The sequence below is a fragment of the Girardinichthys multiradiatus genome, chromosome 9 (genome assembly GCF_021462225.1).
Source record: "Girardinichthys multiradiatus isolate DD_20200921_A chromosome 9, DD_fGirMul_XY1, whole genome shotgun sequence".
In the NCBI taxonomy this organism is placed as follows: Eukaryota; Metazoa; Chordata; class Actinopteri; order Cyprinodontiformes; family Goodeidae; genus Girardinichthys; species Girardinichthys multiradiatus.
The window spans coordinates 22663152-22677774 of NC_061802.1; the positions used below are offsets into that span (position 1 = coordinate 22663152).

Here is a 14623-nt window from a genome sequence, read left to right on the forward strand (position 1 = left end):
CTCTTGCTCGTAATGATTATTATCACACAAACAACTGAACGGCAATTTGACTCGATTAATACTCATTAGAAAGAAAACAGAGGATCATATGGCAATCTTATTCTAAGATCAAAGTAATTGCTTTCATTTACCGAAAAAACATTTTCGCAGTATGGTAAAGCAAATGTTTTCAAAAGGAAAACTGTTGATCAATTAAATGAACTCTGGCAAGCTTTGATATTTCTGGGAATCACACTATAAAGCTGCTCCGAGTAGTAAAATAGCCCCACTAAGTGCCGGATGTATTCGTCTTTAAGTGCATTATGCTTATTTTACATGCAGTCACTGGAGGCTTTTGTGTTTCTGTTTGCTTTTCATTATAAATATAATGTTCATTTGAGTGAAGGGGGAAATACAGCCTTTACATCAAGCATTGATTATGCGCCTTTCCACCCTATTATTGCAAAAAGAGGTTTTTAGACTGGAGAAGCATGCAGGCTTCTAGGCCCAAGGGACAAAAATCTATTGTCTTTTTACATTATCAAGGGTTTAAGGGGTCAGGTATGATAGATGACATAGCATCTGCTTATCAGACTCTTCCAGAGGTGATGGTGGAGTTAGCACTCAGTAAAAATGAAGGTCAGCATATCAAGTCAAAACCAACCGTGCGGGCCAGTAGCCGGGGTGGTGGTGCTCTGAGGGTGTGGAAGTTGTTTGTACGGTTCTTGATCTTGCTACCATATATAACTGATAAGGCTGGCAGAAAATGCACTGCCAAAAAGGATTATCTGTGGGTAGCTCAGCGTGTCTGGCGCCAAGCATGCCGGGTAAAGTAGATGCAGGGTTGACTGCTTTAGAATCTCCCCAAGACTTTTAGTACACTGGTTTCAACAAGTCCAGTCCTCTCGGATCTTTAGCACCAGTCCACTCATCAAAGACCTCAGTAAAAGCTTGATGAATCGAGATACTCCATCCTCTTAAATAATTCATAAGTGAAATGTTTATATATACACATTATCCAGGAGTGACTCACAAACCCAGCTGTTAGCAGTCACATTCGCTATTACACATAATTGCCACTTGACGTGACTTAACAACAGCACTTTTGGCTTGTGCTTCTAGCTACAGACATATAAATGATCAGTGTGTATTTGTATTGCTAAAACCAAGGCCTTTCTAACCCATCTATTAAAAAGCGATCGCAGAGGTCCTGTGTGGATTAGCTTCGAGTAAGGGCTTTATACACGACACCTACATTGCCTACTCCAGCATCTTTAATGCTTTTTGAGCTTTTGTATGATCAGTTACTAATATTGCTGTTTTATATTGTTTTAAAGGCGGTGGGTGTAGGTAGGTGGCTGAGAATGTGTGTTAGAAAATTGCATCTTCCACTGTAATGTATTATTACACAGCTAAATGAAACAGTAATGTGTGAAATTTGCTTTAACTTTTCTAAACAAGCTTTCTGCTGGATAAATGCAACACTCCGTTCTTGCAAGAGAATACCAAATGATGGACAAGCTGTTTATAACAAATGTTTTTGGTAATAACGTATATTAAATTGCCCAGCATGTAAGAAACAAATGTCTGACAGCACAACTAATAAAACAATTATTTTTGACAGAAATTAATATAAGAACAGACTGAAATATTGTTACATATATTAACTGCATATATTTCTGGAAAAGCCCAGATGATGGTGTCTTGACTTCATAAGCTTCTGATAGGTTCATTCACAACATTGGAGTTGAATGAAAGCACGCCTCTGCATATATTTCAAGCACTTTAAACACAAGGCTACCTTGTGTGACATCATGGAAAAACTAAAAGAGATTAGGCAAGATATCAGAAAGAAAATTGTGGACGTCCACAAGTTTGGCTGATCCTTCGGTACAATGTTGTTGTTGTGTTAAAGTGCCGCATTCATTTGTTTCCAAACAATTTTACACAAGTATAAACAGCACAGAAATATCAGGCCACCAGACTGTTAAGGAAGAAGACAGATTAGGTGTCCCAGTCATGAACATGTTTTAGTGAAAAATGTAAGGAATGAATCCTTTGCTGAAGCTGGTAAGAGACTTAATTTCTACCACGCAGTGCTCTCAAATGACTTTAATTGTGAATTATAGATCTGTAGACCTACAGTCATGCAGCACGTAAATATGGTACAGCCTGATTCTTTAAATGATTTTTTAAAAACTGGATTTTAAAAGGCGTTATTACAAAATTTTTAAAACAACTGGACTTTTGCATCATTTCCAGATTTTTTTTTCCACAAGGCTTTTGCAAAGAAATGTTAATAAAATCCTTTTCAGGCTAAACATCCACCTCCATTACAAGCCAAGAGCAGAAAGCAGCCAAAATTGTGATTCTGCCATAATTACTCACTCATGCTGGGGTGGTTCTGTTGGTGTTGGTCAATTTAGAAAAACTTAAATTCAAACGTTTACCTTTTCATCAGCTTTAAGTACTCCTCAGGCCAAATATTAATTCACAAAAGAAACAAAAAATTGAGGTGCAGCCTCAGCTATAAGTACATAATATATTAAAACAGAAAATAGGACATTCGGTCATATGGGTAATTTATGCTATTTTTAAACTCAAAGTAATGTTGTACACATAGTTAAATCTGTAAGTTAGTGGCGTGAGGCTGCGGCACAGGCATAAAGCGCGCGACCCATATACGGAGGGCAGAGTCCTCTACGCAGCCGTAACGAGTTCAAGTCTTGGCCCGCTGACCTTTGCTGCATGTCTTCCCCTCCTTCTCCACCCCATTTCCTGTCGGCCAACTTATAAAATAAAGGCCACTCCTGCCACAAAAAAAAACCAAACAAACAAACAAAAGAAACCTGTAAGTTAGTTTAATGTTCGTGTAGAAAAGACCGAGAGAGGATTTTAATGGAGAACCTTGCAGCAAACCATATGTATTTACCAAGATGGTCTTGTACCGTGCAAAGAAAACAAAACGAGCCTTGGGAACTAAGTTTTCAACATGAAAGAATAATTTGATTAGCACATTATTGCGAGGCTGGAGATCAGACTGAATTGAATTTTGGAGATCTCTGCCAGAATACTTAATTAGATAGATTATCTCTTTGATGTTATGCCCTGGACCTTGAAATAAAAGAAGATGTACAACATTCCATCAAACTAAAGCAATGAGAGTAAGATCTTTATTAAGACTGAGGAATTTTCCCTATAAAAAAGGTCCTAAAAAAGTAATCCACGTTTTTTTAGATGCTCTACAAAGATGCAAAGCAATGTGTGACTGCACTCTGTATTTCATCTCTCAATCTCAAGGCTTTGCTCCATCGTTTGCATTTTGTATAGGTTTCTCTCAAACATGTCCAGACACTGGCTTTCTGCTCATTGATCTTTATCCTCTCATCTCCTTTTCGGATTCATGGCGGGTCAAAGGAGGGGCAAATAAATGCTTATAATGCGAGACACATCAACCATTTAGGATGCAGGCTATTTTTACCATTTCAGTAATTACTTCTATCAAAATGCATAAAAGGCATAAATTCTACCAGAAGCAAAAGAGCCAATAGTAACAGGAGTCAAGTTGGGAGCTATGTGGGGATACTCTTTATTTACCTAAACTCTCGGTGCGCAAATTTAGTCATGATGGAGGTTAACATAACATATGCAAAACTGGAGTTAAATTATGTTAGATGCATGTGTTTTTCTGTTAGCTAGCAGTGTTGTGCAATGAAAAATAATAGCTGTGACTCAGCACAATGAGGAGAAAACTACTTTCACCAACCGCAAGTGATTTGCGTAAGTAAACAGAGGTAGCACTCTGTGAATGTATGCAATTATCCCAGATCTACATTTCATTTGGATGACAAGATGGCATCAGGCCAACTGCTTTAGAGTGTTGGAGCTGTGGTTTATGTTTTGGGAAATGCACATAAATCCTTATGCTAAAGCTAAGAAAAGCTTAAGACTTTTTATTCCAGTAAAATAAAGAACACTACTGTTTTGTGCATTGACAGCACTGTATAAACATTTCAAGACATGAAAGATTTAAGAAATCCTGTAAAGGAACAGATGGTTTGTCTTTCTGTCTATGGTTACCTGGCAGGTGTGAACATGTGTGATATTTATAAGGTAGGGAGTAGGAAAAGAGAGAGAAGGGAAAGAAGATCATTTTTTTATTCTCTTCAATCATCAAAGGGTAAAGATACAGTTATGTACTAAGGAACCACATACAATAAAACTTAGATCTTGAAAAGGCATAAATTGTTACATTTACAATTTTAGTATTAACCGATTTTTACCAGATATTGAAAGAAGAGAAGGTATATTCACTATTTTTAATATTAAAGACACTTTTGGCAGAAGAGAAATCTTCACTGATTTTCCCCTCCCCTAATTGTCATGTTTGTTTAAATGGGTTTTATCCTTGCCCTGTAGAAATTATAAATTTTAGTTTAGGTTATGGCTGTACAATATATCAAAAATATATCATTGTTGCACTATAAGACATTTAAAATGCAATAACTGCTGGCTATTATATTCCAAGTGTCAGGAATTCAGATTTCGCATGTCAATGAGATATTAAGTCTATTAAATTGAGTCTCACTGCAAAATCTGTTCAGTCATGACAAAGGTCACCGAGCACAAAATGCTTAAGGTCACAGAGAATAGTTGAAGCATCCTAACAGCAGATGAGAAGGGGAGAAGTGAGGAAAATTTGGATTTTTCAAAAGTGATTTATCAAACGTTTCTTTGCAATATGGTCATCACATGATTTCCTAACATCACTCAGCCCTAATCAGTATATGACAATACATCATATGCAGTAAGTGTAAAATATTTTAAGTTCAAATACCAATTTCAAAACCTCACCTTAACAAATAGAAGCTTGTGAAAGGATACCTAAAGTATTTGACCCAAGTCATACAGTTTAAAAGTCAATTCTCATAAATACAAAGGAGGAAAGGTATGTAAACCATAAAATTTAAGTTAAGTTAAAAATATAAATCTCTTACTCCTGATTCTGGCATTTAGCTAACAGAAATAAGTTTGGTAGTCTTAATTGACAAAACACAGTTAATGTTTGGTCTGATTTGCAGTCAGAGAGAAAAAAACATTGTGTCTCTTAGTATAGGGGATGCAAACTTCTATTTTCATCTGCTTAAGCAGGAGATAGCTTGCTTAGTTCCGCTTGGAAATAAAGAAGACAGCCCTGCAGTCTATAAAGATGATAAATCCTGACTACCAGCACCATATCTTGTCGCTTTTACACTTAAGCCTTTCATGGCTTAAACAAATGACATAGCATGTCACTTGAAGGGCTTTGCAGTATCTCCACAGTATTATCTCAATAATAGGATAGACTAAGAATGTTTGATATATCATATTAAAAAACAACAATCCCATTGCACACCCATATTGTCCTTTCAGGGAGAATCATGCACTAATTTGCCTTAGTTGTTTTTGTCTAAACACAAGAGAGTCAGTATCACCCACAGTCATTTTTTGTTTCAAACAGTCAGCTCTGACAGCTCCAAACATTTTGTTACAAAAGATAGCATGATAGAATTGTTTGGCAGGGAAACATTAAACTCATGTTCCTGTGGCAGGTTGTAGCCAAAACATACTCTGAAATTAGATAACACTGTAGTCATCTTATCGGACAAATATTTAACTGCCAATGTTTTTTTTGTCTTTTGGCTGCACTAGTTGTCTTTTATTTTTCTTATTTTCTGAAAGTGAGCTGACAGGAAATGGGGAGAGAGTGTGGGGGAAGACATGAAGCAAAGGTCAACGGGTCAGGACTCGACCCATGACGGGCTGCATCAAGGACTAAGGACGCTATATATGAGTCGTGCGCCCTACCCCTTCGCGCCCCCAACTGCTGCTATGTTTAATGAAGAGACACAGTACTGGTATTAGTAAACTGTTAATGGCAACAATGCACATTTTCTGAGACTACTTTTTATGGCTCAGGGTTACCATGCAGGGAGCACAGGATCTGAATGTGGAGCTGAGGAGAAGAGAGCAATGAGTGTGACAGCTCTGGCTGAGTGGGAGTCAGAGGAGGTAAGGGGCACAGCTGGCTTTGGATGTGGGCTTGTTGACTGTTGAGGCGTCTGATGGCAGTGGGCACAAATAAACGGCTGCACAGCTCTGTCTGGCTCTTTGGTGGGATAAATTGGTGGCTGAATGTGATGTCCATCTGCCACAGTTAATCACAAAGTGAGGAGCAGGAAGTATTTAGAACACTGATCATCTTCCTTCTCTCTATTTTGTCCTCCAGAGTGTCTGATTTTGGTTTGACTACAGTGCTGCTCTCAGAGGGATTTAAGAGTCATCTGAGTCTTGTGTCCACTCCTGACGAGGTCACTGTCTTCTGAACAGTGCCTTTTGTTCAATTTGACCATCCTCTTCAAGGTTGATAACAGAGGCCTTGGCTCAGGTCTTATTGCTTTATATGTGCCAAAGATTATATTTTCAACCTTGTAGATATAAGCCTTAAGTTGCTGTGAAAGGTGAAGGAGGGGATTTCTGTGTCTGTACAGAGTTGTATGGTTAATACTGTAGCTTACTGTATTAAGTGCCATGTTTTTGTGACAAACACAGCATCATAAATTGTTTTAAATTGGCAGAACATATTGAGTAAAATTTATTTAAGTGTGATATATTATGTGTCTTTAAAAAAACTGTATTTTATAGTGGCCGATAAGTAGAAGAAAATGTCACGCAAAGATATCTGCAGTATTATTTTACATATGTTAATGATGATGTGTGGAAATCAGGGAAACTGACAACCAACTGATAAAGCCAGTTTTGTCATCTAGTTAAAATCATTGGTTGACTGAATATTTTGTAATGTTTTTTGTTGTAATAACTGATGGAAATTGTAATACTTAGAAATGAGAATAGTTAATGGTTCACAAGCACAAGATGAGAACAAGTCAGTTCAGGGCTGAAATAGGTATTTTCTTTAATAGATTATGTAGTCACGTTATTTTATTTTCACCAAAAAAACCTAAATGTATAATAATGGCACAGAAAGGGTAGAAAACAAGTTCAATGAATACTCTTTTTTTGTGAAGGATGTTTTCTCAAATAAATGAACTTTACTTTGATTTGCTCTTAATCAACAAACTGAAACATACACCAAAAGAGCTATGGGAATTATTTTCAAATTAAATGCTCTTGACTTTCTTAGTTATACGACTGAAAATCATGCTGTATTTCTGGACTGCTTCTTTACAAGCCCATTCACATGAGAAATAAGACCTGCGCATATTAATTATATAAATTAATTAAACAATGGACAGGGATAAGTACCATTCATAGGTACTGGGAATCTAAACTTCTTCCTTTTACCAAACCATTCAGTTGGAGCACCACCAACAGAAAAACTCAAAACAACTTGCAGAGAAAAGGAACAGTGACCCACTGAGTGAGTTTATCTTCCACTAAAACCCCTGGTGTTCCTTTGGACCATGAAATTGTCATTTGTTCTGCAAGTGTTCTATCAAATAAAAGTTAAGGGCTATGCAGGACTACTTTTTTGTTGTCGAGTTAATTTTGACTTGTCATCTGACTGAATATATTTGGTTCAGAAAGACAGGTAAAAATAGTGCCTAGCCTCTGAAGTGAATGCAAAATAATAACAAAAGAAACACTTAACGAAACAATCATGCAATAATAGTTATTGCATGTGGTTATGTAGGAACTATTGAATGCCGTTTTAATTTCGACGTGTCTTAGCCACAGAGAGCCTTTTGGTGTGTCTGTGTGTTTTGCGCAAGTGAAAAGCATTAAGCAAAAATAATGTAACCAGCAAAAGAGATTACATTCTGAGACTTGTTTAAAACCGTTACAAAGGGAGAAAAGACGACCAGGCAGAGGGGATTACTCTTGGCTGGAATGTGGAAGCAGCAGAATAGAGCGAGGAGGGTGAAACGAGGGTGACATTGAAAGTTGTAGCAACGACAACAGCACAAGCAGGAGATCAGGTTAACGACAGTGGCAACGCGCCAAATGATTGTTCTAGAAACAAAGAAAGAACAGAAAGAAAAAAAGCATAGAGAGGAGGAAAATAAATGTGAGAGGAAGAGAACAAGACAGAGAGGCAGTGATAAAAGAACAAGGACAGCAAGAGATTCAATCTTACAACTAAAGCCCTTCACCACCAACAGTGTCCTGTCTATGATGTGTCCAGCAGGGTGGTGGAGGTAAAAAGCCAAAAAGAGAATAAGACAAAGCCATCAGCATTATGAAAAGCAGTGAAGACCAAAAACGAATATGGAACAGCCACTTGATGATGCTACTGCATTCACCACAAAAGGCTGGTGGTGGATGTGGGGGCTGTAATGAAAGTCTACCGGACGTAAATGTTGCCAGACTCTAATGGCCAAAGAAAAATGAGGAAATAGATGCAAATAAAATTAAGAGAGGACATACAGTAAGGCTGTACACCCAGCAGGCATTCCAGCCAGCCAACTGATATCAACCAAGATGGAGGGGAGGAATCTGACTAGCGCTAGTATGAGGCAGCGGACCTCGTTGCTAATCTGGCGTACAGCATGGTGACATATACTGACCTGGGCTTGAGACAGCACTAGTGGTGGTGGTGGGTTCAATAATTGCTACAGGGGAGGAGAGGAAGAGGGAGGGGAAGGGAAAGAGGACATTCATGTATTATTAACAGAATGAAGACGTGAAACAAAAAAGAAAAATGCATGCAAGGACAAAAAGGACGGAATGGAGACAAATCCTCCCCATGCAATAAAGACTAAAGTCTCTGTGGCAAGATGCAACTTTTACATGCTCATAAACAACATGTTTCACTGCCCCAACGCTCTGGGATTTGCATGAATTAAAAAAATTATAATAAAAAAAAAAAGATGAACCCTGGAGCTGTAGCTGCTTCAAAGCTCTAAGAAGATTTTTTTTTTTGGCTATATGAAATCCTACTTCTGGTTTGCTAAACAAGGATTTATTCTTCACTTTGAAGGTTAAACACACCAACCTCTGGAACCAACCATAATTTCAACAGCACTTCTCGGGTAGTTCTTCAATCACATCTTCCTCTGTCACAGATTGTGATTTTGTCATCCTTTTTAGGATGTATGAAGTGACTAGAGAATGAACAGAAAATGGGGAACTTGATGTCAATGTTTGATCCCGTAGAGGAAGGAAGTCAGGAGGCTCAATCTGATTAACTTATGAACTCATTTCAGGCTGAGCCACTTGTGGCATCTGAGTGATGGAATAGTGTGAGACCATGAAATGTTCAATCCAATCAGTCAAAACCAAGGATGTGTGGGCTATTTCCTTTCTAAGGAAATATGGGTAAAATGTCCCATAAGTAGATCTTACACTTAATCATGTGAACAGTGACGAATGTACTTACAGAGTATAGTTTAGTCAAACAAAAACATCTAATCACTGACCACTTTATTAAACACATCTATTCAATTGCTTGTAAACACAAACAAACAAGTCAGCAGATCACATGGTAGCAACTCGGTGCATTTGGCCATCAAGATGTGATAAAGACAACTTGGTGAAGTTTTAAACAAGCAACAGAAGGCCGTGGATAGGAGATTTCAGTGACTTGGCATGACTGTTGGTGGAAGCTCTGAAAAGGAGAAAATATCTGGTGAGCAGTATGTTATGTGGATGAAAATGCCTGAAGAAAGTTGATGTCAGAAGAAAATTGTCATATTGGTTGGAGATGAAAGAAAAGAAGCAAGACTTTTAACAACCACTCGTTGCAGCCAACGTATGAAGAATACCATCTCAAAACGCACAAAATCAGACCTTGAAGCAGATGGGTTACAGGAGAAGACCACAGCAGGTGACACTCCGGGCAGCTAAAAGCACGAAACTGAGGCTACATTTTACATAGGTCCATCTAAGTCGAATGATAAAAAATGTTGACTGGTTCAAAAATCTCTATTTGAGCTGTGACTTTTTGATGGTCAGATTTTATCATGAGTCCATGCTGCTTTATATCAATGGCTCAGTTTATTATGATTTAATAATATGGGAGATATTGTCTTGAAACACTTTGGGCCCCTTAGTACCAACCACCCATCGGTTAAATGTCACAGTTTATCTGAGTTGCTGCTCACTATGTCCATCCCTTTATGACCATACTGTACCCATCTTCTGATGACTACATCCAGCAGGGTAAAGCATCATGTCATAAAGTTCAAATCATCTCAAAATGGCTTATTAAACATGACCATCCATGTCACCATAGACTCACCAGATTTTACTTCAATAAAGCTTATTTGGAATGTGGTGGAACAGAATATTTGCATCATTGATGTGCCATAGAAAAAATCTGCAATAACTACCTGATCCTATCATGTCCATATTAACAAAATATCTTACAAATGTTTCCAAAACTAATTAAATCTGTGCCACAAAATAATTAAAGCATTCCTGATTGTAAAAGGGGGATCCAACCTCTTACTAGTAAAGTTTACCTTATAAAGTGGCCAGTGAGTGTTTTTTAAATATCAGCTGTGTGACAATTATGTACATTGGATCCCATTGTAATTATTAAACAAACTCGAAGTAAGCTGTGTTTGGTTACGCAGAATGAGTCACATGAGTCAGATGTATTTGGCAAAGCAAACGTGTTCTCCACCATGGGTGCCAAACACAAACTGATGCAAATGGCCGGGGCTCTTAGTGTTCTCACATTTCTATTCTATACTTGAAAAAGTACTATATAAGCCATCCCTGTCCAAAAGACTTCATGGCAGAGGAGCAGCTTCTACAAGAGAGACCATGGCAGCCCTGATTATATTTCACACATTTCCTGAGAAAAGAATATTACTTTAAATTGTTGCAGTGAGCTACTGTATCTAGGCCAGGCAATAGTGCAGAGACACTTTAACTCTCCATTTTAATCCGTTTACATGGGAACTCAATATGACCATTTCCTTTGGCATACTGCTAGAGGTGGTCAATGGAATCCTCCGAATCTGACTGTCTCTGTGTCACTTTCCTGAAGTGCTCTAACAACTGTATAATGACTGTGTTGGTGTTTAAAAGACCACTGTTATGCCGACAACGATAAATTGTTTGCTTTCATTTGATTTCATCATTCTGTCTGAAGGGAAAATTGTGAAGGAATGAGAGCCCACACATAAAATTATATGCCTTTCACCCTTGGTATATTGTGGAAGAAATAGTCAGATTAATCTTTTCTTCCACGAATGTTTTTACTTTAAGAAATCCTGGGGTAGCCGATATGCGAAGGCAGTTCTTTTCAGTCGCTTTCTTCAAAAAGCCAAGCGAGTGCTATCTGATTAATACTTGAGCACAAATTCGCCTGTGAATCATTTCATGAGCTCTCAGACACTCCTCCATTACTGTGGAGCATATCGTTTGACATACAATCTCTCACTTGTATAGCTCCACTCTGACTTTTACTGTTTCACTCATTCAAGAGAGCTACACATCATTTTGCATTCTGTATATGCCATCTTGTCTTGTGCACAGACTGCTCGCTTACAAGACAAAACACATTTTTTAAATCTCTTAGATTATGTACGAGCTATGACTGTCAATAAGAAAATGTTTAGAGAAAATGAGGAACAACAGGATTCCATTACAAAATTTACCTTGGAGACCAGGCATACAATAGTCAAGAAATAAAAAATGTAAAATATAATTAAGATTTTCAGTGGGTTAGGAATTATAAACTCAAAACCTAAGGAGTGGTCCAACAGAGGCTTGAATATGTAAGCTAAATTAACAAAAGAGGGGGAAATTAAAAGGTTTCAAGCCTTACAAAGAGAATATAATTTGGAAAATCACGATTTCTACATGTATTTACAAGCTCAAGATTACTATCTAAAGGAAATTAGACCAGGTCTCCCAAGGGAAATAAATAAAATCACAGAAATATTAGGGAATGCATATAAGAATAAAATAGACAAGCTAGTATCAAAGTTAAATCAAGGATTGATGGCTAACGGAAAAACGTCAACATTATATGTAAAGGAAAAGTGGGAAAAAGAACTGGAGCAGGAAATAACTGATGACATGTGGTATGATATTTGTGAAACTCAACAGAGTACAACTAACTCAAGAACATGGAAAATATTTTTATTACTCCTAAGATAAAGGGAGGATCACTAATGGTGCAGCAACCGTGTTGGAGATTATATGGAGAACAAAATGTAGATAATTCACATGTTTTTTGGCAATGTATAAAGTTGAAATGTTATTGGAATGATGTTTGTAAACAGTTGAAAGAAATACTAGGATATGAGTGACCCTGAACAGGTGTAGTTTTGTATTTGTGTTACCTATCAGAAAGTAACATTCCAAGTAAAGATCGATACTTGGTTAAAATTTTATTGGCAGCAACCAAGAAAGTTATCACAATGAAATGGAGTATGGTGGACTGCCCCAACATAAACAACTGGATGGACATTGTGGAAGAAATTCATGACATGGAGATATTTACATACAATCTAAGACTACAACTATCAAAAGTTGAAGAACTGTGGGAAAAATGGATGTTGTTTAGAAACCTTTACAGGAACACATTAAGATGGTAATAAGATGTTCAGTTTTTCTTTTCTCTGTACTATGCAACAAAAAATAAAAATCATAAGTTAAAAAAAAATGCATGAATGCACAAGCACACAGTATTATATATGAATATAACGATGACAACATAGCAAGCAGTTTTACAGTAACACTACAAAAGCTTAGCGCCAAGTTGCCAATGCTACCATCAATGGAAAATGCAATTCATTGCTAACAATTACCATTGATGCCATGATAATAGACTTTAAGGGCAAACACTAACATATACAAACTTAACATCCATCCATCCATTTTCTATACCCGCTTCTTCCATACCTGGTCGCGGGGAAGTTGGTACCTATCACCAGCAGTCTATGGGCGAGAGGCGGGGTACACCCTGGACGTGTTGCCAGTTCATCACAGGGCAACACAGAGACATACAGGAAAAACAACCATGCACACACTCATTCACACCTAAAGGTAATTTAGAGAGACCAATTAACCTAACAGTCATGTTTTTGGACTGTGGGAAGAAGCTGAAGAACCTGGAGAGAACCCACACATGCACGGGGAGAACATGCAAACTCCATGCAGGAAGACCCCCGGGAGTCGAACCGAGACAACAGTGCCACCGTGCAGCCCACAAACTTAACATAACATGAATAATTTACTTAATTACTCACAGGCATAAATCACCTGAGCTCTGAGAGAGAAAGAATAGCTGCTTCTCATTCTAACTAACATGCTGTAACTGAGATGTAGAGCAACTCTAACAGGACATGTTTCACAGGCAACTCACAAACAGAAGTGGTGGTCTAAGTTCTCATTACATCAAGTTAAAAAGTTCAAACCGGTCAAAACTAATGTGCACGTGCTGGGGAGGTCTCTGTTTAGTCCATCTCTATGACAAGACCAGGGATGCATTATTATTGGGTTACTGATCAAGGACGAGAAACTGCTATGTGGAGATTTGCTGGAGATAAAAAAGCCTTAAAACTTAGCTTCTCTGGTGGTACTCATTTGCTCATCACTTGAGGCAGAATAAAGCCTCTTATTTGTGATCACATTTAGCTTTGCTGTCTGAGCTTTTTGACAGTTTTACCCTTCTAACTTTGATCTACTTTGAGCTTTTCCATGTTTTTTCCTAAGAATTCTCAAACTTTCTAATGATTTTTATCAAGCTTAAAATAATTTACTACGACATCTGAGATGAAAGAAATGACATGGCTTCACAATTGTTCTGGTTTCTGCTCAGATTTGCATAGGTATACTGTATATACAAAATTTGCCTAAATATCTTATGTGATAATAAAATTTTGAAGAAAAAGATTAAATTATTTAATCAATAATATTATTAGGCAGTTCACTGCATTACATTATAGTTAAATTTAATGTGTGAACACAATGCTTACTATTAAATTAATATGTTTATAGCAGTATAGAAGATGAATGAATGAATTCATATATATATATATATATATATAGATACATAAAGAGGTTGGACAATGAAACTGAGAAACACTTGTCATTTTAGTGTGGGAGTGTGGGAGGTTTCATGGCTAAATTGGACCAGCCTGGTAGCCAGTCTTCATTGATCTGCTACCTGTATGACCCCTTCTCTTTTCCAATGGTTATAATCAGTCTGACAGAGGGAGGTATCCCAAACCTTTTGGTTTTTAGTATAACAATGACCATCAGAGGGACCCTTTGTGGGGTGCCTTGTGACGACATTGTTGTAAATAAGCGTCGTTTAACTAAACAATCTGAACTGAAACTATCTGTGTAGTTATGCTGCTATAGGCTTAGGCTGTTGGATGACATAATGACCACTTTCACCCTCTTCGCTACATTCTCACACTACTCTCCAATTTTGCATTATTTGCTGTTATTTCAGCTTTTAACTTTGTTCTCTCTTTTCTCTTCCTAGAAGCTACACCTGGCCTGGCTCTGTGTCTACCTTTCTGGAGAGGGGAATCGTCCGAGCTTCTGCTGGCAACAACTTAATGCTCACCCTCTACCGATGATCCACATGGCGCTGTCTTTTAGTGTTTAACCCTTTCTCTCTCCTAGACATGGTGATTGACTGAGCATTACTGTAACTAATTATATGTGCTCTCTT

At 37.6% G+C, this 14623-nt stretch overlaps 1 protein-coding gene across 2 annotated transcripts in view; it reads right to left on the bottom strand.

Moving 5' to 3' along the window:
* Nucleotides 1–14623, bottom strand: part of negr1 (neuronal growth regulator 1) — a 234616-nt gene that overhangs the window by 32451 nt on the left and 187542 nt on the right. Inside the window, exon 7 of one of the 2 annotated variants that reach the window (XM_047375288.1) lies at nucleotides 9540–9586. The exons of the other annotated variant lie outside the window; for it this stretch is intronic. Coding sequence (XP_047231244.1) covers nucleotides 9555–9586 — 32 coding nt within the window. The 3' untranslated portion in view covers nucleotides 9540–9554. Of the gene's footprint in view, nucleotides 1–9539; nucleotides 9587–14623 lie in introns of those variants that run through there. 2 annotated transcript variants of the gene reach the window in all.